This window comes from Hyperolius riggenbachi, chromosome 9, assembly GCF_040937935.1.
Source record: "Hyperolius riggenbachi isolate aHypRig1 chromosome 9, aHypRig1.pri, whole genome shotgun sequence".
Taxonomy (NCBI): Eukaryota; Metazoa; Chordata; class Amphibia; order Anura; family Hyperoliidae; genus Hyperolius; species Hyperolius riggenbachi.
The window spans coordinates 187,523,565-187,548,600 of NC_090654.1; the positions used below are offsets into that span (position 1 = coordinate 187,523,565).

Sequence of the window (25,036 nt, forward strand, 5' to 3'; positions counted from 1 at the left end):
AAACTATCGCAATCTAGACATTCAAACTGTCTCTGATACCCTGGCACCTCTCCTCACACAATCCTTCACTGACCCAGACTCGGCTGCTATACACTACAACAGCTCCATTACAAAAGTCATGGATGACTTCACCCCCCTCGTCAATGCCCGCCCTCACCGTGTCTGTCGCCAACCCTGGATGACCAAAACCACTAAACAGTTAAAAAGATGCTCTAGAGCAGCTGAATGGCGCTGGAGGAAAAGTAACACAAGTGAGGACTTCATCTTATATAAAATTGCCTTGAACAACTTCAGAAACGCACTCTCTATGACAAAAAAGTCCTATTTTTCTTCCCTAATATCCGCCCATTTACACAATCCAAAACGCTTGTTCAGCACCTTCAACTCCGTTCTCCATCCCCCTCCTCCTTCATCTTGCTTATCAGCTGAAGAATTTGCAACATACTTCACTGATATTGAATTGACAAAATCAGAAGTGAATTCTCATTGCAGCCCTCAAATCCCACCTCCACACCTCTCATTGACTGTTCTCTAACGACCTTCTCTCCACTCTCTGAACACTCTCTTTCCTCTATAATTGCCAAAGCTAATCTAACCACCTGTTCTTTGGATCCTATTCCCTCCCATTTCATTCCGCAGCTATCCTCATCTCTCTTGCCTGCACTAACAATGCTATTTAACCTGTCCCTCTCTACTGGCATCTTTCCATCCCCACTCAAAAAAGCTGTTGTGACACCACTACTTAAAAAACCTTCTCTAGATCCTACCACACTTGCCAACTACCGCCCAGTGTCACTTCTCCCATTTGCGTCCAAACTACTTGAACGCCATATACATGCAGAATTAAGCCATTATTTATCTGCTAACTCCCTACTTGATCAGTTCCAGTCTGGCTTTCGCTCTAACCACTCCACGGAAACAGCCCTTACCAAAGTGGCCAATGACCTTCTTACAGCCAAATCCAAAGGTCAATTTTCCATACTCATCCTTCTTGACCTGTCATCAGCATTTGATACTGTCGACCACACCTTACTCCTACAAATACTTTCAAATGTCGGAATAAAGGGCCTTGCTCTCACATGGTTATCTTCCTACCTCTCTGGAAGGTCCTTCAGTCTCCTACTCAGATCAGATCTCTTCTCCTCATGCTTTGTCTGTCGGGGTTCCCCAAGGCTCTGTCCTTGGTCCCCTCCTCTTTTCCATCTACATGCATGGTCTTGGTGATTTAATCAACTCATTCGGGTTTCAATACCACCTCTATGCAGACGATACACAACTGTACCTCTCTGCCCTCCTTAAACGTGTTCCTGCCTGCTTGTCTGCTATATCCTCCTTCATGTCCTCTCGCTTCCTAAAACTTAATATGAGTAAAACAGAACTAATAATTTTTCCACCGTCTCTGTCCACCTCCCTGCCTGAAGTTACAATAAATGTTAATAACACTCCCATAACTTCAGTTCCCAAAGCTCGGTGATTGGGGGTGATATTCGACTCATCTCTCTCTTTTATTCCTCATGTTCACTCCATAACCAGCTCCTGCCATCTCCAACTCAAAAAAACATATCTCGCATCCGTCCTTTTCTCAACCAAGACACAACTAAAATGTTAATACATGCTCTCATAATTTCTCGTCTGGACTACTGCAACGTACTACTTTGTGGACTACCGTCTAACAAACTGCAGTCGGTACTGAACTCAGCTGCTCGTCTCATTCATCTTTCTTATTGATCTTCCTCTGCCGACCCTCTTTGTCAAGCTCTTCACTGGCTGCAAATTAACCAGAGGATTCAGTTCAAACTCCTAACCCTAACCTACAAAGCTCTCCACATTCTCTCTCCCCGGTACATATCCTCACTAATCTCCAGATACAAACCCAATCGCAATCTCAGATCGGCACATGATCTTCTGTTGTCCTCCTCTAGAATCAACTCCTCACATTCACGTTTACAAGACTTCACACGCGCCTCACCCATCCTCTGGAATGCCCTCCCACAACACATCCGTCACTCGCCAACCTTTGTTACCTTTAAACGCTCTCTAAAAACACAGTTGTTCCGACAAGCATATGCTCTACCTTAGGCCACTTCCCTTTGTACTAAGACCAAATTGCACTCCTACTAGGTATCCTAAAACACACTGCCTTTATATATTTGCTGCATACTACCCTTCCTCCTGTTTCCCCCCCCCCTCCCATTCCCTTTAGATTGTAAGCTCGCAAGGGCAGGGCTCTCTCCCCCTTTTGTGTCTTGGTAACCATTATACATTTTATTCATCATGTTAATTTTATCACTGTCATTACCAATTCGATAATTTTGTATCATTCTTTGTATTTTGTCACTAATTATGTATTTTGTACATCGGTGTACACCATTGTCTGTATTATTATGAACCCCATGTTTGTTTCTTACTTTGTACAGTGCCACGGAATATGTTGGCGCTTTATAAATCAATAATAATAATAATAATAATAATGCTATAAAAAAAAAACTTTTCCGAGCTTTATCGGTTTGACTTGGCCAGTCTTCATAAAATGAGGCTGTTATTTTCTCCCAAACAACACAATTGGCCTCATTGTCTTGATATTTTGGATGTCGTTTGTCAAAGAGTTGTGGGTATGATTGCACCCTTGCTATTAAATCGTCCACATCAAACACAAAACGTTTTTTTACGACCACGGCCACCAGCAGCCACACGTTTGCCACGACCAACCATAACCAAAGCAAATAACCAAAACCACTCAATTAACCTTTATAGGCGGAGTTAACACACATAATCAAACACACATGGTGTTAACATATTCATATGCCGCAAACACATAATTAAAAGAACAACATTATGGTGTGCACCTTAAACAGGGGGATAAATAATTTTGTGTGTGCATGCGTCTTTAAATAAGCCGCTAACCTATGTATGTAAAAAACAAAACACGCCTATTACTAAGACGCATGCGTCACTTACACAGCCAAAATACCATTATACTGAGCATGCGCAAAGAGTGCAATGCACATACTAACGTGATGAGCGCACTGCATGCAGTACTTTTAGTTAACGTGGCACGTTACACTACAACGCAACGTCTGCACTGTGAACACACTAATGCTTTTGCATTGCAGAGCGTTATTGTGCGTTGCAAACTTATTTAACGCGCCACTTTAACGTCCCACTGTGAACTTACCCTGAGGCCTTTCACAGTAGGACATTGCTTTTTGATGCAACGTTAAAGTCGCAACGCAAATTACAACGCAACCCCCCAAAAAGTCGCAACACAACTTAATGCCCCATCATCGTCACATACAGTAGAGCATACAGGCAATAAAAAGTATGCTTCCAAGTCATTACTGAACATGTGCAAACAGTGTAACACCGCTAATAACGTGTATAACGCACATAGAAACTCACCAGACGTCATGGCCTTCTGGGCCCGTATTCGCCTCCGGGGTATTGGCCACCTCGCAGCCTCACTGGCAATCCGCCTTCAGCGTCTCCAAAGCTACAGCTTAGCATCTGTTCCGCTGGCTGGAAATATGTCAAAAGGGTATATTAATGTTACTTATGAAATGATGGGCTTGTAATTAGTAATGGATGCAAAATTTAAAAAATGCACCTTTATTTCCAAATAAAATATTGGCGGCATACATTGTACTAGGGATATACTTTTAAGGTCCCGTTTCCACTATCGCGAATCTGCATGCGTTGTCTGCATGCGGATTCGCATAGCCAATACAAGTGGAAGGCCCCGTTTCCACTTGTCAGTAATCCTGAGCATTTATCTGTGCAGGAGAAATCTGCACGGAAGAGCCCTCAGAATTCGCACCCCGCACACCGCTATGCGAATCCCCGCTAATGTATTTAATAGGGAAATCGCATGCGGTTTTGGCATGCGTATTTTACCACAATTTCGCATAGAAACTAATGTTAAATCACACAGGAAGTGACATGGTTAAAATCGCACAAATACTAACCTATGCGAAATCGCTGTAAAAAACGCATGCGGAAATGAACCCGCATGCGATTTCGTCAGCGGGGCATCCGCGGCGATTCCGCACCGCACAAGTGGAAACGGGCCCTAAATGTTTTAATAACCGGGACAGATGGACAAGTAAAATGTGTGGGTTTTAACCACTTGCCGACCGCCCACAGCTGATGGGCGGCGGCAAAGTGGACGCCGAAAGGACCGCAATACGCCATTCGGCGGCAGCTCCTCTCGGCTCCTAGGGGCAGCGATCGCGTCACTAGTGACGCGCGTTGCCCCTGGCAACAGGCTCTGCCCACCCGCGACGTCATCCCGCCGGCCGCTAGTAAGCGCTGGCGGGATGTTACCCGCTCGATCGCCGCTTACAAAGTGTATAATACACTTTGTAATGTATAAAAAGTGTATTATACAGGATGCCTCCTGCCCTGGTGGTCCCAGTGATCGAGGGACCACCAGGGCAGGCTGCAGCCCTCAGTGTCTGCACACACACACACTGATCTGCCCCCCCCTGCCCTCTGATCGCCCACAGCACACCTCAGACCCCTGTTTGCACCCAATCACCCCCTTAATCACCCGTCAATCACTCCCTGTCACTATCTGTCAGCGCTATTTTTTTTATTAGGTCCTAATCTGCCCCCTGGGGGCTCCTGATCAACCCCCCACCCCTTAGATCCTCCCCAGACCCCTCCCCCATGTACTGTATACATCTATCCTCCCCTATAATCACCCAATGGTCACCTGTCAATCACCCATCAATCACCCCCTGACACCACCTGTCACTGCCACCTATCAGAGATCAGACCCTAAACTTCCCCCTGCGGGCACCCAAACACCCGCCCACACCCTCAGATCGCCCGCAGACCCACCGTCATATCACCACCAAAGTGTATTGTTTACATCTGTTCTTCCCTCTAATCACCCCCTAATTACCCATCATCACTCCCTTTCAATATCTGTCAGCGCTATTTTATAGATTAGGCCCCTAACTGCCCTCTGAGGGCTCCTGATCACCCCCCTACCCTCAGATTTACCCCAGACCCCCCCGTGTACTGTATACAGTGATGTGAAAAACTATTTGCCCCCTTCCTGATTTCTTATTCTTTAGCATGTTTGTCACACTTAAATGTTTCTGCTCATCAAAAACCGTTAACTATTAGTCAAAGATAACATAATTGAACACAAAATGCAGTTTTAAATGATGGTTTTTATTATTTAGTGAGAAAAAAAACTCAAAACCTACATGGCCCTGTGTGAAAAAGAAATTGCCCCCTGAACCTAATAACTGGTTGGGCCACCCTTAGCAGCATAACTGAAATCAAGCGTTTGCGATAACTTGCAACAAGTCTTTTACAGCGCTCTGGAGGAATTTTGGCCCACTCATCTTTGCAGAAATGTCTTTTTAAGGTAATGCCACAACATCTCAATAGGATTCAGGTCAGGACTTTGACTAGGCCACTCCAAAGTCTTCATTTTGTTTTTCTTCAGCCATTCAGAGGTGGATTTGCTGGTGTGTTTTGGGTCATTGTCCTGCTGCAGCACCCAAGATCGCTTCAGCTTGAGTTGACGAACAGATGGCCGGACATTCTCCTTCAGGATTTTTTGGTAGACAGTAGAATTCATGGTTCCATCTATCACAGCAAGCCTTCCAGGTCCTGAAGCAACAAAACAACTCCAGACCATCACACCACCACCATATTTTATTGTTAGTATGATGTTCTTTTGCTGAAATGCTGTGTTACTTCTACGCCAGATGTAACAGGACACGCACCTTCCAAAAAGTTCAACTTTTGTCTCGTCGGCCCACAAGGTATTTTCCCAAAAGTCTTGGCATTCATTGAGATGTTTTTTAGCAAAATTGAGACGAGCCTTCATGTTCTTTTTGCTTAAAAGTGGTTTGCGCCTTGGATATCTGCCATGCAGGACGTTTTTGCCCAGTCTCTTTCTTATGGTGGAGTCGTGAACACTGACCTTAATTGAGGCAAGTGAGGCCTGCAGTTCTTTAGATGTTGTTCTGGGGTCTTTTGTGGCCTCTCGGATCAGTTTTCTTTGCGCTCTTGGGGTAATTCTGGTCGCCGGCCACTCCTGGGAAGGTTCATCACTGTTCCAAGTTTTTGCCATTTGTGGATAATGGCTCTCACTGTGGTTCGCTGGAGTCCCAAAGCTTTAGAAATGGCTTTATAACCTTTACCACACTGATAGATCTCATTTATTTTTGTTCTCATTTGTTCCTGAATTTCTTTGGATCTTGGCATGATGTCTAGCTTTTGAGGTGCTTTTGGTCTACTTCTCTGTGTCAGATAGCTCCTATTTAAGTGATTTCTTGATTGAAACAGGTGTGGCAGTAATCAGGCCTGGGGGTGACTACAGAAATTGAACTCAGGTGTGATAAACCACAGTTAAGTTATTTTTTAACAAGGGGGGCAATCACTTTCACACAGGGCCATGTAGATTTGGAGTTTTTTTCTCACTAAATAATAAAAACCATTATTTAAAACTGCATTTTGTGTTCAATTATGTTATCTTTGACTAATAGTTAACGGTTTTTGATGAGCAGAAACATTTAAGTGTGACAAACATGCACAAGAATAAGAAATCAGGAAGGGGGCAAATAGTTTTTCACATCACTGTACATCTATTCTCCCCTGTCAATCTCCTGTCAATCCCCCATCAATCATCCCGTCACCACCTTTCACTGCCACCCATCTGATCAGACACTAACCTGCCTCTTGCGGGCATCTGAGCACCCCCACACCATCAGATCGCCCGCAGACCCACCGTCATATCACTACCAAAGTGCATTGTTAACATCTGTTCTTCCCTCTAATCACCCCCTAATTACCCATCAATCACTCCCTGTCAATACCTGTCAGCGCTATTTTACAGATTAGGTCCCTAACTGCCCTCTGGGGGCTCCTGATCACTCCCCCCCACCCTCAGATCCACCCCAGACCCCCCCCCCCCACTGTATAAATCTATTCTCCCCTGTCAATCACCCGTCAATCATCCCGTCACCACCTTTCACTGCCACCTATCTGATCAGACCCTAACCTGCCTCTTGCGGGCATCTGATCACCCCCACACCATCAGATTGCCCGCAGACCCACCGTCATATCACCACCAAAGTGCATTGTTTACATCTGTTCTTCCCTCTAATCACCCACTTATCACCCATCAATCACCCCCTGTCACTGCTACCCATCAGATCAGACCCTAATCTGCCCCTTGCGGGCAACCAATCACCCGTCCACACCCTTAGATAGCCCCCCAGACCCCCTCTGATCAACTCGCCAGTGCATTGCTTGCATATATTCCCCCCTCTAATCACACCTTGAGACACCCATCAATCACCTCCTTTCACCACCCTAGCACTCCTATCCATCAGATCATGCCCTAATCTGCCCCATTTTAGAAAGAAGACACCCCAAGGTATTCCGTTAGGTGTATGATGAGTTCATAGAAGATTTTATTTTTTGTCACAAGTTAGTGTAAAATGACACTTTGTAAAGTGTCTTTTTTGCAGCTTAGGTGCGCTAACCTTCACAGGTCATTTTGAGGCATTTGGTTTCTAGACTACTAACGGTTTAGGGTCCCTAAAATGCCAGGGCAGTATAGGAACCCCACAAGTGACCCCATTTTAGAAAGAAGACACCCCAAGGTATTCCGTTAGTTGTATGGTGAGTTCATAGAAGATTTAATTTTTTGTCACAGTTTAGTGGAAAATTACACTTTGTGAAAAAAATAGACATCAATTTCCGCTAACTTGTGACAAAAAATAAAATCTTCTATGAACTCACCATACTTCTAATGGAATACCTTGGGGTGTCTTCTTTCTAAATTAGGGTCACTTGTGGGGTTCCAATACTGCCCTGGCATTTTAGGGGCCCTAGAGCGTGAGGAGTAGTCTAGAAACCAAATGCTTCAAAATGACCTGTGAAATCCTAAAGGTACTCATTGGACTTTGGGCTCCTTAGCGCACCTAGGCTGCAAAAAAGTGTCACACATGTGGTATCGCCATACTCAGGAGAAGTAGTATAATGTGTTTTGTGGTGTATTTTTACACATACTCATGCTGGGTGGGAGAAATATCTCTGTAAATGGACAATTTTGTGTAAAAATTTTTTTTAAAAAAATGTAATTTACAGAGATATTTCTCCCACCCAGCATGGGTATATGTAAAAATACACCACAAAACACATTATTCTACTTCTCCTGAGTATGGCGATACCACATGTGTGACACTTTTTTGCAGCCTAGGGGCCTGATGCACAAAGCGGTGCAAAGTGTTTGCACGCGAGTGAAAACCCCTTTATCACGCCTAAACTCAGTTTAGGCATGATAAGAAGAAACCCGCGCAAAGTTTTGCGCAGCACCCGGCACTTCGCGCGAAGCTCCCATTAAGCCCTATGGGACTTTACGCGTACGCGCGGTAGCTTCGCGCGAGTTAGAGCACAAAGCGGTGATAACTTTGCTGGTGCAAAGGTTATCACGCCTAAAGTCCTTTAGGCATGATAACTGAGTTATCACCGCTTTGTGAATCGAGCCCTAGGTGCGCTAAGGGGCCCAACGTCCTATTCACAGGTCATTTTGAGGCATTTGGTTTCTAGACCACTCCTCACGCTTTATGGCCCCTAAAATGCCAGGGCAGTATAGGAACCCAACAAATGACCCCATTTTAGAAAGAAGACACCCCAAGGTATTCCATTAGAAGTATGGTGAGCTCATAGAAGATTTATTTTTTTGTCACAAGTTAGCGGAGAAAAAAAAGAACAGTAAAAATCTATTTCCGCTAACTTGTGACAAAAAAATCTTCTATGAACTCACCATACTCCTAACAGAATACCTAGGGGTGTCTTCTTTCTAAAATGGGGTCATTTGTTGGGTTCCTATACTGCCCTGGCATTTTAGGGGCCCTAAAGCGTGAGGAGTAGTCTAGAAACCAAATGCCTCAAAATGACCTGTGAAATCCTAAAGGTACTCATAGGACGTTGGGCCCCTTAGAGCAGGGCTTTTCAACCTTCTCACTAATTGTACCACGTTTTTCACCTGAAAATGTTCAAGTACCACCAGTGTGGCTGCGCAGTAGATTGGACGCAATCGGGCTTGGCTGTTTCTGCGGGAGCCTGAAGAGAGAGCAGCTGCTGCGCATGCGCACACACCGACAAGGAGAACATTGGGACCCCAGCCCTGGATCCCATCTCCTGAGGAGGAAGGGGGAAATCTTTTTAGGATACAACGGCTTCCCTTTCCCTGAGGCAAGTACCCCCCCCCCGGCACTTTTTTCTTGCAGATACACTTTAAAGGGAAGGTTCAGGGAAACGTTTAAAAAAATAAAAATCCATATCCACTTACCTGGGGCTTCCTCCAGCCCGTGGCAGGCAGGAGGTGCCCTCGCCGCCGCTCCAGAGGCTTCCGGTCGTCTTCGGTGGCCGACCCGACCTGGCCAGGCCGGCTGCCAGGCCGGGCTCTTCTGCGCTCCAAGGACGGGCTCTTCTGCGTCCCACGCGGGCGCGCTGACGTCATCGGACGTCCTCCGGGCTTTACTGCGCAGGCGCAGTACTGCACCTGCGCAGTACAGCCCGGAGGACGTCTGATGACGTCAGCGCGCCCGCGTGGGACGCAGACGAGCCCGTCCTTGGAGCGCAGAAGAGCCCGACCTGGCAGCCGGCCTGGCCAGTTTTGGAGGGGAAAAGTAGGAGGCATTGGTGGGGGAAAAGACTACAATTAGATTGCTAGCCTACAGATTGTCAGTATAGACAATCAATCTAGAGGTAGATTGCCAATATAGGGAGCCTTACAAGCCCCCCCCCCCACCCGCTTAAAGAGAATTTGTACTGTCAGATTTGTACAATACAAAACATACCAATCAAGTCACTGCGATCCTGGCTCTCTTAATCGCCAGGTTTCGGCAGTGTTTACAAACAAAAAACATGGCCTCCAGTCATGGATTCTCACAGTTTCTCAGCATGGGCAGCTCTCTCACCCCTCAGACAAGCTGAAATTGAGAGCAGAGACCTGTCTGTGAGGGATAAACAAGCACACACACAGAGCCTGGAGGGGGCGTGCATAACTTCTCCCTATCACAACAGAGGCAGTGCATTCCTTTCTGGGTCCACAAAGCTTGACAAAGAAAAGATTAGATATATTACAGAGACAGCGCAACTAGAAAAGGCTGCAGTAATCCAGACCACATTAGAACAGGTATAGGAACTTCTAGGATAGAAGAAATAAGGCTGAAAATTTTGTTACAGAGTCTCTTTAATTATAGGTAGCCTGGCCCCACCACCAGAGAGCTGAGAGCTAGGCTCTCACCACAAAGGTCGGCTCCCCCAGGCTCACTCCTTGCTGTGCTGCCTTGCGATACAGTTTACACCTCAGATCATCGGCAGTGATGCTCGAATACCCCCCCCCCATCATGGATTAGATTCGGCCGTGGTTGAAAAAAAATACGGAAATGGCGTGATTAATTTCCGGATTTGAAACAGACTCACAAATTCGACCCGGATTTTTCCCGTGAATGAGTCAATCACGGAAATTCACGGCCGTGATCACGGAAAAGTGTTTTAGCCAATAGCAAAGCCCCCATACATGCTACATTCACCAAAATTGCATGTATTATAAAGGTGAGATGTGGCTACAAAATTCAAAAATAACTTTTAGTTTTTGAGAAAATAGATTTTAAAATTTCAAACAAAATTATTTGTGATTAAAAAGCTGCCAAAACCCGCCGACTTTAGCAGTTAGTAGCAAAGCCCCCTTACATGGTAGGAACATCTTTGAATTTTGGCTCCAAGTCTCCCCATTAATCGACCAATGGGAGTCAGGAGGATCCCCATTGATCTGTTAATAGACCAATGGGGAGACTTGGAGCCAAAATTCAAAGATGCGTTCAGCTCTAGCTATACAGAGTATAGCTAGAGGTGTGTCCTCTGCAGCGGTAAGCGGTGCTGTGTGTCGGCGGGGGCATGTCTTTGATCTTCATTCAAGATGAAGCTCGCAAGATAGAGGATATTGGCGTGGGACCTTTCTGAGGATATTGGCGTGGGAACGTTTTCTTAAAGGTACAGGTAAGTATTTATGTTAATTAAGATTAATAAAAGGAATTTTCTTTACAGTAAAAAAAAATAAAAAAATGATGATTTGGCAGTTAAAAATTACAGTTGGAAAACGGCAGTTGGAAATTGACAGTTGAAAAATCGCAGTTGGAAAATGATGGTTGAAAATGGCATTTGCTAAATGGCAGTTACAAAATAGCAGTTGGAAAATGACAGTTTGAAAAAGGCAGTTAAAAAATGACAGTTGAAAAACAACAGTTGAAAAATAGCAGTTGGAAAATGTCAGTTGAAAAATGACAGTTGGAAAATGGCAGTTGAAAAAAAAATGGCAGTTGGAAATTGGCAGTTGAAAAATGACAGTTGGAAACCGGCAGTTGGAAAATGGCAGTTGGAAAACGGCAGTTGGAAAATGGCAGTTGAAAAGTGACAGTTGAAAAATGGCAGTTGGAAAATGACAGTTGGAAAATGACAGTTGAAAATTGGCAGATGAAAAAAATGACAGTTGGAAAATGGCAGTTGAAAAACAGCAGTTGGAAATTGGCAGTTGGAAAATGAGAGTTCAACTGTTTTCCAACTGCCAAATTTAAACTGTTGTTTTTCAACTGTAATTTTTCAACTGCCAAATTTCAACTGTCATTTTTCAACTGCCAAATTACAACTGTTTTTCAACTGTCAAATTTCAACTGTTTAAAGGACCACTACAGTGAAAAAAAAGTGAGCAGTTAAAGGAGAATTGAGAGGGCTATGGAGGCTGCCAACTTTATTACTTTTTACTCTTAGCCACAGCCCCTGAACATGCACATGCAGATCAGGTGTTTCTGACATTGTCAGATCTGACAAGATTAGCTGCATGCTTGTTTCTGGTGTGATTCAGACACTACTGCAGAGACATAGATCAGCAGGGCTGCCAGTCGTATAGTTTAAAAGGAAATAAATATGGCAGCCTCCGTATTCTTCTCTTTAAAGAAGACCTAAACTCAAGCACTGCAATCAAGTAAAGCAAAAATAGTTGCTGAGAATGTGTGTGTGTGTGTTATATATTTATATATATATATATATATATATATATATATATATATATATATATATATATATTTATATAAATATATATATGTGTGTGTATGTATGCATGTGTATATATATATATATATATTATTATTATTATTATTTAGTATTTATATAGCGCCGACATATTACGCAGCGCTGTACAGTGTATATATATATATATATATATATATATATCTTGTCACTAACTGTCCCTCAAAGGAGCTCACAATCTAATCCCTACCATTGCCATATGTCTATATTATGTAGTGTAAGTACTGTAGTCTAGGGCCAATTTTTTTTAGCGGGAGCCAATTAACTTATTTGTATGTTTTTGGAATGTGGGAGGAAACCGGAGTGCCCGGAGGAAACCCACGCAGACACGGAGAGAACATACAAACTCTTTGCAGATAGTGCCCTGGCCGGGGATGCGAACCAGGGACCCAGCGCTGCAAGGCGAGAGAGCTAACCACTACGCCACCGTGCTGCCTATATATATATATATATATATATATATATATATATATATATATATATATATATATATATATATATATGTGTATATGTATATATGTGTGTGTGTGTATATATATATAATATATATAGGATCTTCTCAAAAAAATTAGCATATTGTGATAAAGTTCATTATTTTCTGTACTGTACTGATAAGCATTAGACTTTCATATATTTTAGATTCATTACACACAACTGTAGTAGTTTAAGCCTTTTATTGTTTTAATATTGATGATTTTGGCATACAGCTCATGAAAACCCAAATTTCCTATCTCAAAAAATTAGCATATTTCATCCGACCAACAAAAGAAAAAAAAAATAATAAAAAATATATATATATATATATATATATATATATATATATATATATATATATATATATATATATAAAATGTGTGTGTGTCTCTAGAGCAGGGCTTTTCAACCTGTACACTAATTCTACCACTTTTATCACCTAGAAAGTACCACCGGTATGCCTGCGCAGTAGATTGGATGGGATCGGGCTTGGCTGTTTCTGCTGGAGCCTTAACGGGGAGCAGCTGCCGTGCATGCGCTCACACCGACAAGGAGAACCTTGGGGCTCCCAGCGCTGGATCCCCTCTACTGAGGTGGAAGGGGGAAACCTCTTTAGGATACAAAGGCCACCCCCTCCTTGAGGTAAGTACCCTCTGGGGCACTTTTTTTCTTACAGGTACACTTTAAGAAAAGAGGGCATATGTGAAGGGAAAAGTAGGAAGCATTGGTGGGAAAAAAAGAGCCTACAGATTGTCAGTATTGGCAATATGGAGGTAGATTACCAATATAGGTAGCCTTGCACGTTCCTCTACCCCACCCCTGCTTAATTATAGGTAGCCTGGTCCCACCACTAGAAAGCCGAGAGCTAGGCAGTGATTCACCACAAAGTTCTGCTCCCCCTTGCTCACTCCTTGCTGTGCTGCCCTGCAATATAGTTCACACCTCACATCATTGGTAAGCCAGCCGCAGTGAAGAGACAGCCAGGCAAACGGTGCACAATGATGACGTGTATATTTCAAATACAGGAAGTGAGCAGTGATAACACTTTCTGTATCTGCGCTATCACTGTGCATCGTTCGCCTGGCTGTCTCTTCTCCACTGATCTGAGGTCTGAAGTATGCTGCAGAGCTGCACAGCAAGGAACGAGGGAGGAGGAGCCAAACTTTGCGGAGGCAGGACAGGACCAGGACAAGTGGCAGGCAAACTTGGTGCGTACCACCTGGCCAACAGCAAAGTACCACCGGTGGTACGCGTACCACAGGTTGAAAAGCCTTGCCTTAGAGCACCTAGGCTACAAAAAAGTGTTACACATGTGGTATCGCCGTACTCAGTTGAAGTAGTATAATGTGTTTTGGGGTGTATTTTTACACATGCCCATGCTGGGTGGGAGAAATCTCTCAAAACAATCTCATTTACAGAGATATTTCTCCCACCCAGCATCGGTATGTGTAAAAATACACCCCAAAACACATTATACTACTTCTCCTGAGTACGGCAATACCATGTGTGACCCCTTTTTACAGCCTAGGTGCGCTAAGGGGCCCAACGTCCTATGAGCACCTTTAGGCTTTACAGGGGTGCTTACAATTTAGCACCCCCAAAATGCCAGGACAGTAAACACACCCCACAAATGACCCCATTTTGGAAAGTAGACACTTCAAGGTATTCAGAGAGGGGCATGGTGAGTCCGTGGCAGATTCCTTTTTCTTTGTCACAAGTTAGCAGAAATGGAAACTTTTTTTTGTTTGTTTTATTTTTGTTTCAAAGTGTCATTTTCCGCTAACTTGTGACAAAAAAATAAAATCTTCTATGAACTCACCATGCCTCTCAGTGAATACTTTGGGATGTCTTCTTTCCAAAATGGGATCATTTGGGGGGTATTTATACTATCCTGGAATTTTTAGCACCTCATGAAACATGACAGGTGGTCAGAAAAGTCAGAGATGCTTCAAAATGGGAAAATTCACTTTTGGCACCATAGTTTGTAAATGCTATAACTTTTACCCAAACCAATAAATATACACTGAATGGTTTTTTTTTTTATCAAAGACATGCAGCACAATAAATTTGGACAAAAATGTATAGAGAAATTTTACTTTATTTGAAAAATGTCAGCACAGAAAGTAAAAAAAAAAAATCATTTTTTTGACAAAATTCATGTCTTTTTTGATGAATATAATAAAAACTAAAAATCGCAGCAGCAATCAAATAGCACCAAAAGAAAGCTGTATTGGTGACAAGAAAAGGAGGGAAAATTCATTTAGATAGTAGGTTGTATGACCGAGCAATAAACCGCGAAAGCTGCAGTGGTCTGAATGGAAAAAAAGGCTCTGGTCCTTAAAGAGAATCTGTACTCTAATATTCTTACAATAAAAAGCATACCATTCTATTCATTATTTTCTCCTGTGCCCCTCTGTGCTGTTTCTGCCACTCTCTGCTGCAATCCTGGCTTGTAATTAACAGTTTTAGGCAGTGTTTACAAACAAACTAACCAGCTTCTAATAGGCTCAGCTAAGCATAGTGTATGAGTCATTCCAATCACAAGCAGCCCTGCACATTCCACACAATCAAGCTTTAGCCCGACAAACAGGACAGAGGAAAGATACATTGATTTATTACAGAGACAGTGCAGTTAGGAAAGACTGCAGTAAGCCAGAGCAGATTAGAACAGGCATAGGAACTTATAGGATAGAAGAACTAAGGCTGAAAAAATTGTTACAGAGTCTCTTTAAGGGGTAGAAAGACTGTGGTCCTCAAGTGGTTAATTACGGTAGGATGTATTATTTTAAAAATATATTGGCCGAAAACTGAAAAATAATGATTTTTTTTCAATTTTTTTATCAGAATCACTTTATTTTGCCAAGTACAACGGGAGTTGTACCCGGAATTATTTTTGGCACATACAGGGTCGGTGATGGTACAGTAAGCATTACAGTTACAGTAAGCATTTGCAGGTACAAAACAACATAAGTAGGCATTTGCACAGTACCTAACCATCGTGAAAGAAGGACCAGAGGGGCAGTCTGAGTGCAATGTGAGCGGAGCTGCCACATTAACCTGCGGTGCTCAACACTCTGCAGCAATTTCATATGCCCGCTGTGTGTCCTTGGGTCAGACAGATGGAAGAAAAGAGAGAGAGAAAACAGAGAAAGGTAGACGGAAAGTGAAGAGAAAGAGGGTAGAGACAGAGAAGGAGAGAAAGAAAATGAGAGAGATGGAAAAGTCCTCCTGGAGTTGTGGTGGAGATCTGGTTGGTTACTGGAATCCCGTCTTGCAGCCTGGGATGGTGCAGTCGGTTGACAGTCGTAGGCAGGCGGCAGTCATTAGCTGTTGCCCACACGGTGGGCTTCCGAGTCCTCAGGGCTCCGCAAAGGGTCTCTGGCTTTCAGAGTAGTGTGGAGCCAGGGGGACAGCACTGGCCTGCAGCTTAGTGTGGGGCCTGAGAATCGTCACTGGCCTGCAGTTTAGTGTGGGGCAGGGGATAGGCACTGGCCTGCAGCTTAGTGTGGGGCCAGAGGATCGTCACTGGCCTGCAGTTTAGTGTGGGGCCAGGGGATAGGCACTGGCCTGCAGCTTAGTTAAAATGCATTTAGAATAAAATAATTGTTTAGAATAAAATAATTCTTAGCAAAATGTACCAACCAAACAAAGCCTAATTGGTGGCGAAAAAAACAAGATATAGATCATTTCATTGTAATAAGTTATAAAGTTATAGGCAAATGAATGGAAGGAGCGCTGAAAGGTGAAAATTGCTCTGGTAAAGAAGGGGAAAACCCCCTCAGTAGTGAAATGGTTAACTTCTTGTTTTAGGGACAGTATATCTATGCCCCTTGAGACTTCATCTTAGCATCAGGGGTGTAGATATACGTATGCCGCCACTGTGTGCGCTCTTGTGCGCGTTCTTGTCACCACCCATTAGTACACAGATCAAAACTAAAGTGAAAGTAACACATACATGTATTACTTTCTCCTGTGTACAATGGTGCTCGGATACCACTTTTCACTATCTGGAACTAATTCGGATCTGGATATCCAGATATCCGATCCGGGTCGGATATCCGAGTTCCAAATTTTCCAATTCGAATCGGATATCCGACCCCAGTATCCGGGATATCCGGCCGGATTCAGATATCTGGATAGAAAAAACGGAAGTGCCTTTTAAATTGCTTTAAAAACTTTTTTGGTGGGGTCAATGAGGCATGTAGCATCATTTTTTTTTAAAGGGGAACACTGATGACGTGGGGACTTAAAATCCCCCCCTCCCCCCAAAAAAAAAATTACTGTCAATTAACATCAGGCCTAGGTTCCAGACAGCGGTCGTGCAGCCCACATTGGCCTCTATTCACAATCAATTTCCGCATGTGGTAAATTCCCGACTGAAATGAGACCATCTTGACCTTCACAAAATTGCACGCATTAACATTTACCGCATGCGTAAAGAAATGCGGTAAAAGTCCGCAAAAGTCGGTAGTTCACGCAAAAAATCTGAATTCACAAAAAAAAGGGGCGCCTTATTTCTGAATTAACTACCGATTTTTTTTTTTTTTTATCACCTACTAGTACTTGGTGATATATTTCGCTTTCCATTGACTTAAATGGAGTCTGGAGCCTTGAGTGCTGTGTTTGCTGAACTTTAATTTTTGGTTTTTTTGGACAAGTTTTTTTTATGCCACTTTTTTTTCCCGCATGGTTTCGGCATGTTTACTATGTAATTACGCATGTCTCCCAAATTTTTTTACACATTGTTCCCGCATGCGGGACACATGCGGAACATTTTAGTGAATGTGGAAAAAATGCGGTAATTAACACTGGCGGTAATATAGCGGTAAAAAATCTCTTACCACATGTGATTGTGAATAGAGCCCATTGTGTCCAAAGTGCCAAGTGCAAACGCGTGCAAAGTGCCAAGTGCAAAGTCCGGGTTATGCAGCCAACTATCCGCAGACAGCTATCCGGATTTGGGCCCAGCTATCTGGAGTCCAAATCCGGTCGGATAGCCCAAAACAGTTCGGATATCCGGGTTACCCTGTCTGTGTACACAGTTTAAAAAAAATGTTCCCACGCAAATATCATCAGAAAAGTCTCATGCCAATATCCTCTGTTAACTTGATTGAAGATCTCCGTGTATCCGCCACCACACACACTGCTGCTCCCCACCGTCAGCTCTAGCTATACTAAATATAGCCAGAGCATCTTTAAATTTGGCTCCAATGCTCTCCATTGGTCTGTTAACAGACCAATAGGGATCAGGATCCCCATTGGTCTGTTAATAGACTAATGGGGATCCTCCTGATAATAATATCCTCCTGATGTTAATAGACCAATGGGGAGCCTTGCAGCCACATTTAACCACTTCCCGACCGCCATATTGACAATTGGCGGCCGGGAAGTGGACCCGGCAAGGACCGCCGTATTGACAAATGGCGGCGGTCCTTGTAGGGGCATGGGCGGAGCGATCGCGTCATCCGTGACGCGATCCTCCGCCGGCGCCTGTCTCCGCTCACCCGCCGCAACATCCCGCCGGCCATACGGAAGCGCCGGCGGGATGTTAACCCGACGATCGCCGCATACAAAGTGTATAATACACTTTGTAATGTTTACAAAGTGTATTATACAGGCTGCCTCCTGCCCTGGTGGTCCCAGTGTCCGAGGGACCACCAGGGCAGGCTGCAGCCACCCTATGTCGCACCCAAGCACACTGATTTCTCCCCCCCCTGCCCCAGATTGCCCACAGCACCCCTCAGACCCCCCCCCTGCCCACCCCCCAGACCCCTGTTTGCACCCAATCACCCCCCTAATCACCCATCAATCACTCCCTGTCACTATCTGTCAACGCTATTTTTTTTTACCTGCCCCCTCCTGATCACCCCCCCCCCCCCCCTCAGATTCTCCCCAGACCCCCCCCCCCCCCCCCCCCCTGTGTACTGTATGCATCTATCCCCCCTGATCACCTGTCAATCACCTCTCAATCACCCATCAATCACCCCCTGTCACTGCCACCCATCAATCAGCCCCTAACCTGCCCCTTGCGGGCAATCTGATCACCCACCCACACCAATAGATCGCCCGCAGATCCGACATCAGATCACCACCCAAGCGCAGTGTTTACATCTATTCTCTCCTCTAAACACCCACTAATTACCCATCAATCACCCATCAATCACCCCCTATCACCACCTGTCACTGTTACCCATCAGATCAGACCCTAATCTGCCCCTTGCGGGCACCCAATCACCCGCCTACACGCTCAGATTGCCCTCAGACCCCCCCTTATCAATTCGCCAGGGCATTATTTACATCTGTAAACAAAAAAACACGCGCTGTTTACAAAAAATGATCAATTTAATCTATGATTTTTCTCCAGATATGCATATAAAACTTCATAAAAATCCTGCACTAAAAGTAATCACTTTGTTAGAATAAACATTAATGGCGCCTCAGGTGTTACCCGGACCTTTTCCTGGGGCTCAAATTCTCCTTCGCCAACTTAGAAGTCGACGTACACTGCGGTGTCCTTCTACGCACTTTCCTTGCTCAAGCCCTGAAGTATATGGCTGAGTGTACAACTCGAAAGTTCGTGAGAGGAGCTTCCAAGGTTCAGAGGTACCCACAGTAAATATAGTTTGCCCTGAAACTGAGTTATAAGAAGGTGCACCTAAACGTGACTGTTAGTGTAAACTGTATGGGATAAATCCATTAAAAACGGACCCATCCACTTTCTGGAAATAGAAGTATTTTTGAATCATAAGGTCGACCAGCATTTTTTCTTGAAGTAGGATCCTACACTACGATCTATTTTTTTAAATAGCCGTTGGAATCGACACTTGCAACTTATGCTTTGTCCATTACGGGTAGTGAGAACTGCCAATCTGTAGCGCGCAGCCTTTATATTCATACATTATATAAGCGTGTGCTATTTTTAATAAGTGCATGGTGTTTTGGGGGATTGATTGTGGAGCATTAATGTTTATTCTAACAAAGTGATTACTTTTAGTGCAGGATTTTTATGAAGTTTTATATGCATATCTGGAGAAAAATCATAGATTAAATTGATCATTTTTTGTAAACAGCGCGTGTTCTTTTGTTTATAATTGTATTTTTTACTTTTTGAGGGTTTTGGGATCACCCTTTTTGGAACGTGCAGCTCAATAGTTATAACTTTCCCAGCGCCTACTCCCATTGATAATTATTTACATCTGTCCTTCCCTGTAATAACCCACTGATTACCCATCAATCACCCCCTGTCACTGCCACCCATCAATCACCCCCTGTCACTGCCACCCATCAATCAGCCCCTAACCTGCCCCTTGCGGGCAATCTGATCACCCACCCACACCAATAGATCGCCCGCAGATCCGACATCAGATCACCTCCCAAGTGCAGTGTTTACATCCGTTCTCTCCTCCAAACACCCACTAATTACCCATCAATCACCCCCTGTCACTGCTACCCATCAGATTAGACCCCTATCTGCCCCTAGGGCACTCAATCACCCGCCCATACCCTCAGAACGCCCTCAGACCCCAGCCCTGATCAACTCGCCAGTGCATTGCTTGCATCTATTCCCCCCTCTAATCACACCTTGAGACACCCATCAATCACCTTCTGTCACCCCCTAGCACTCCTATCCATCAGATCAGGCCCAATACAACCTGTCATCTAAAAAGCCACCCTGCTTATGACCGGTTCCACAAAATTCGCCCCCTCATAGACCACCTGTCATCAAAATTTTCAGATGCTTATACCCCTGAACAGTCATTTTAAGACATTTGGTTTCCAGACTACTCACGGTTTTGGGCCCGTAAAATGCCAGGGCGGTATAGGAACCCCACAAACTGACCCCATTTTAGAAAAAAGACACCCCAATGTATTCTGTTAGGTGTATGACGAGTTCATAGAAGATTTTATTTTTTGTCAAAAGTTAGCGGAAATTGATTTTTGTTTTTTTTTCACAAAGTGTCATTTTTCACTAACTTGTGACAAAAAATAAAATCTTCTATGAACTCGCCATACACCTAACGGAATACCTTGGGGTGTCTTCTTTCTAAAATGGGGTCACTTGTGGGGTTCCTATACTGCCCTGGCATTTTAGGGGCCCTAAACCGTGAGGAGTAGTCTAGAAAACAAATGCCTCAAAATGACCTGTGATTAGGACGTTGGGCCCCTTAGCGCACCTAGGCTGCAAAAAAGTGTCACACATGTGGTATCGCCGTACTCAGGAGAAGTAGTTTAATATGTTTTGGGGTGTATTTTTACACATACCCATGCTGGGTGGGAGAAATCTCTCTGTAAATGGACAATTGTGTGTTAAAAAATTCAAACAATTGTCATTTACAGAGATATTTCTCCCACCCAGCATGGGTATGTGTAAAAATACACCCCAAAACACATTATACTACTTCTCCTGAGTACGGCGGTACCACATATGTGGCACTTTTTTACACCCTAAGTACGCTAAGGGGCCCAAAGTCCAATGAGTACCTTTAGGATTTCACAGGTCATTTTGCGACATTTGGTTTCAAGACTACTCCTCACGGTTTAGGGCCCCTAAAATGCCAGGGCAGTATAGGAACCCCACAAATGACCCCATTCTAGAAAGAAGACACCCAAACATATTCCGTTAGGAGTATGGTGAGTTCATAGAAGATTTTATTTTTTTGTCACAAGTTAGCGGAAAATGACACTTTGTGAAAAAAAAACAATTAAAATCAATTTCCGCTAACTTGTGACAAAAAAATAAAAACTTCTATGAACTCACCATACTCCTAACGGAATACCTTGGGGTGTCTTCTTTCTAAAATGGGGTCATTAGTGGGGTTCCTATACTGCCCTGGCATTTTAGGGGCCCTAAACCGTGAGGAGTAGTCTTGAAACAAAAATGACCTGTGAAATCCTAAAAGTACTCATTGGACTTTGGGCCCCTTAGCGCAGTTAGGCTGCAAAAAAGTGCCAATCATGTGGTATCGCCGTACTCGGGAGAAGTAATATAATGTGTTTTGGGGTGTATTTTTACACATACCCATGCTGGGTGGGAGAAATACCTCTGTAAATGACAATCTTTTGATTTTTTTTACACACAATTGTCCATTTACAGAGTTATTTCTCCCACCCAGCATGGGTATGTGTAAAAATACACCCCAAAACACATTATACTACTTCTCCTGAGTACGGCGATACCACATGTGTGGCACTTTTTTGCACCCTAACTGCGCTAAGGGGCCCAAAGTCCAATGAGTACCTTTAGGATTTCACAGGTCATTTTGAGAAATTTTGTTTCAAGACTACTCCTCACGGTTTAGGGCCCCTAAAATGCCAGGACAGTATAGGAACCCCACAAATGACTCCATTTTAGAAAGAAGACACCCCAAGGTATTCTGTTAGTAGTACGGTGAGTTCATAGAAGATTTTATTTTTTGTCACAAGTTAGCGGAAATTGATTTTTATTGGTTTTTTTCACAAAGTGTCATTTTCCGCTAACTTGTGACAAAAAATAAAATCTTCTATGAACTCACCGTACTACTAACGGAATACCTTGGGGTGTCTTCTTTCTAAAATGGGGTCATTTGTGGGGTTCCTATACTGTCCTGGCATTTTAGGGGCCCTAAACCGTGAGGAGTAGTCTTGAAACGAAATTTCTCAAAATGACCTGTGAAATCTTAAAGGTACTCATTGGACTTTGGGCCCCTTAGCGCAGTTAGGGTGCAAACAAGTGCCACACATGTGGTATCGCCGTACTCAGGAGAAGTAGTATAATGTGTTTTGGGGTGTATTTTTACACATACCCATGCTGAGTGGGAGAAAGATCTCTGTAAATGGACAATTGTGTGTGAAAAATATTGTCATTTACAGAGATATTTCTCCCACCCAGCATCGGTATGTGTAAAAATACACCCCAAAACACATTATACTACTTCTCCTGAGTACGGCAATACCACATGTGTGGCACTTTTTTGCAGCCTAACTGCGCTAAGGGGCCCAAAGTCCAATGAGCACCTTTAGGCTTTACAGGGGTGCTTACAAATTAGCACCCCCCAAAATGCGAGGACAGTAAACACACCCCACAAATGACCCCATTTTGGAAAGTAGACACTTCAAGGTATTCAGAGAGGGGCATGGTGAGTCCGTGGCAGATTTCATTTTTTTTTTGTCGCAAGTTAGAAGAAATGGAAACTTTTTTTTTTTGTCACAAAGTGTCATTTTCCGCTTACTTGTGACAAAAATTAATATCTTCTATGAACTCACTATGCCTCTCAGTGAATACTTTGGGATGTCTTCTTTCCAAAATGGAGTCATTTGGGGGGTATTTATACTATCCTGGAATTCTAGCCCCTCATGAAACATGTCAGGTGGTCAGAAAAGTCATAGATGCTTGAAAATGGGAAAATTCACTTTTTGCACCATAGTTTGTAAACGCTATAACTTTTACCCAAACCAATAAATATACACTGAATGGGTTTTTTTTTTTTAATCAAAAACATGTTTGTCCACATTTTTCGTGCTGCATGTATACAGAAATTTTACTTTTATTTGAAAAATGTCAGCACAGAAAGTTAAAAAAAATCATTTTTTTTGCCAAAATTCATGTCTTTTTTGATGAATATAATAAAAAGTAAAAATCGCAGGAGCAATCAAATAGCACCAAAAGAAAGCTTTATTAGTGAAAAGAAAAGGAGCCAAAATTCATTTAGGTGGTAGGTTGTATAAGCGAGCAATAAACCGTGAAAGCTGCAGTGGTCTGAATGGAAAAAAAGTGGCCGGTCGTTAAGGGGGGTAAAGCCCACGGTCCTCAAGTGGTTAAAGATGCTTTAGCTCTAGCTATACTTAGTATAGCTAAAGCTGGCAGTGGTGTGTGGTGGCAGGTGTGCGGAGATCCTGAGATCTTCAATCAAGTTAACAGAGGATATTGGTGTGGGACTTTTCCGAGGTTCAGTTAAGTGTTTATGGTTAACTAACTGCTTCCGGACCAGCGCGGTTGAAATCTACGTCCTACTTGTGGCTGTGCGGCTCTGACAGAACGTAGATTTCAAACATCGCCGCCGCATGGTCCCGCTGCTAGCGCCGCTATCCCATCGCCCTAACTTACTCACTCTACAATCTATATGACAGCAGAGCTGTGTGAGCAGGTCAGGAGCCGATTTCATTGGCTCCTGATCCTATCATCACTGTAAGCCAATCCCAAGCAAATGAAAGCAGTTTCTGACCTGCTCACACAGCTCTGTTGTCATAGGGACAGCAGAGAGAGAGGGACATGCGGCAATGGGAGAGCGGCATGACTGGCGTGCGGCGATTCTTCGGAGAGCACTGTTTTGCGGTACCAGCAGTCGCTGGTCCTTAAAGGGTCACAAACTGATGGTACAGAAGAAGTTAAATAATAAAGGACTTTATTCATTGTTGTGTTTTTATTTCATTTAAAGAGGAGCTGTTAGCCATACTATCTCAGAAAAAAAACACATATATTAGTAGATAAATACATGCTCTACTTACATAACATATGTATTAAACTGACCACATTTTGATTTCAGTGAGTTTTATATAGTAAATAAAGATAATTCTGTTTCTGTCAGTTGCCATTTTGGAATCCCTGTGTTTGAAGCCAATCCTGTTGTAATTTCTTCCCCTACTCTGTTTCCTCTCCTCTTTCTGTTTCAGGGCTCGTTCCCACTATCGCGAATCTGCATGCGTCCAACGCATGCAGATCCGCACATGTAATGCAAGTGGATGGGCCTGTTTCCACTGTAGCGTTGTTGAGGTGCGTTTTTTTCAGCGGTAAAAAACGCACAAAAGAGCCAACGATTTCGCCTGCGTCGGGAATCCGTGCGAATCGCCGCTAATGTATTTAATAGTAAAAACGCATGCGTTTGTTACATGCGTTTTTACCCGCGATTTCGCGTGCGATTTCGCACCTTTTTCAATTTTATTTTGCCCTGGCAGTGTCATGGTTAATTTCGCATGGCACCCTGCCATGCGAAATCGCATGCGAAATCGCGGGTAAAAACGCATGCAGAAACGCATCCGCATGCGTTTTTACAAGCGTCGGAATGCGGCCGAAATCGCGTCGCAACAGTGGGAACGAGCCCTTAGTATGCTTGCATGGCTTCCTCCCAGTCTTCAAAAACACCCACACAGCTGTGCAATAAGGTCACAAATCATTGTGTGACTTTGCAGACTTGGTTTATTTGTATGGATCGGATTTCAGCTGAGTCACTTTCTCAGCTTCTCAGCAAAAAAAATATTGGCCAATCAGAGAGGAAAAGAGGTGTGGGAGGGGAAACCGGGAATGAAAGAAACTTTAGTTATCTCTGAGGGGAAAAAAGTAGAAGAAAAAACAAACAAACAAAAAAAAAAAAAACAGCATGCACTGCAACTTCTCTTTTGCGGCAGATGTACCAAATAAGAACCAGGGGACCTGGTAAATTATAATCTGTTGAGAAGAAAAGTA

At 43.6% G+C, this 25,036-nt stretch overlaps 1 protein-coding gene across 5 annotated transcripts in view; it reads right to left on the reverse strand.

Annotated features, from left to right (window-relative positions):
- Positions 1-3,434: 3,434 nt before the first annotated feature.
- Positions 3,435-25,036, reverse strand: part of LOC137531799 (uncharacterized) — a 193,204-nt gene continuing 171,602 nt past the window's right edge. For all 5 annotated transcript variants that reach the window (XM_068251765.1, XM_068251763.1, XM_068251762.1 and 2 more), the window contains one exon: positions 3,435-3,516. In XM_068251765.1, coding sequence (XP_068107866.1) covers positions 3,498-3,516 — 19 coding nt within the window. In that variant the 3' untranslated portion in view covers positions 3,435-3,497. The remainder of the gene's footprint in view (positions 3,517-25,036) is intronic.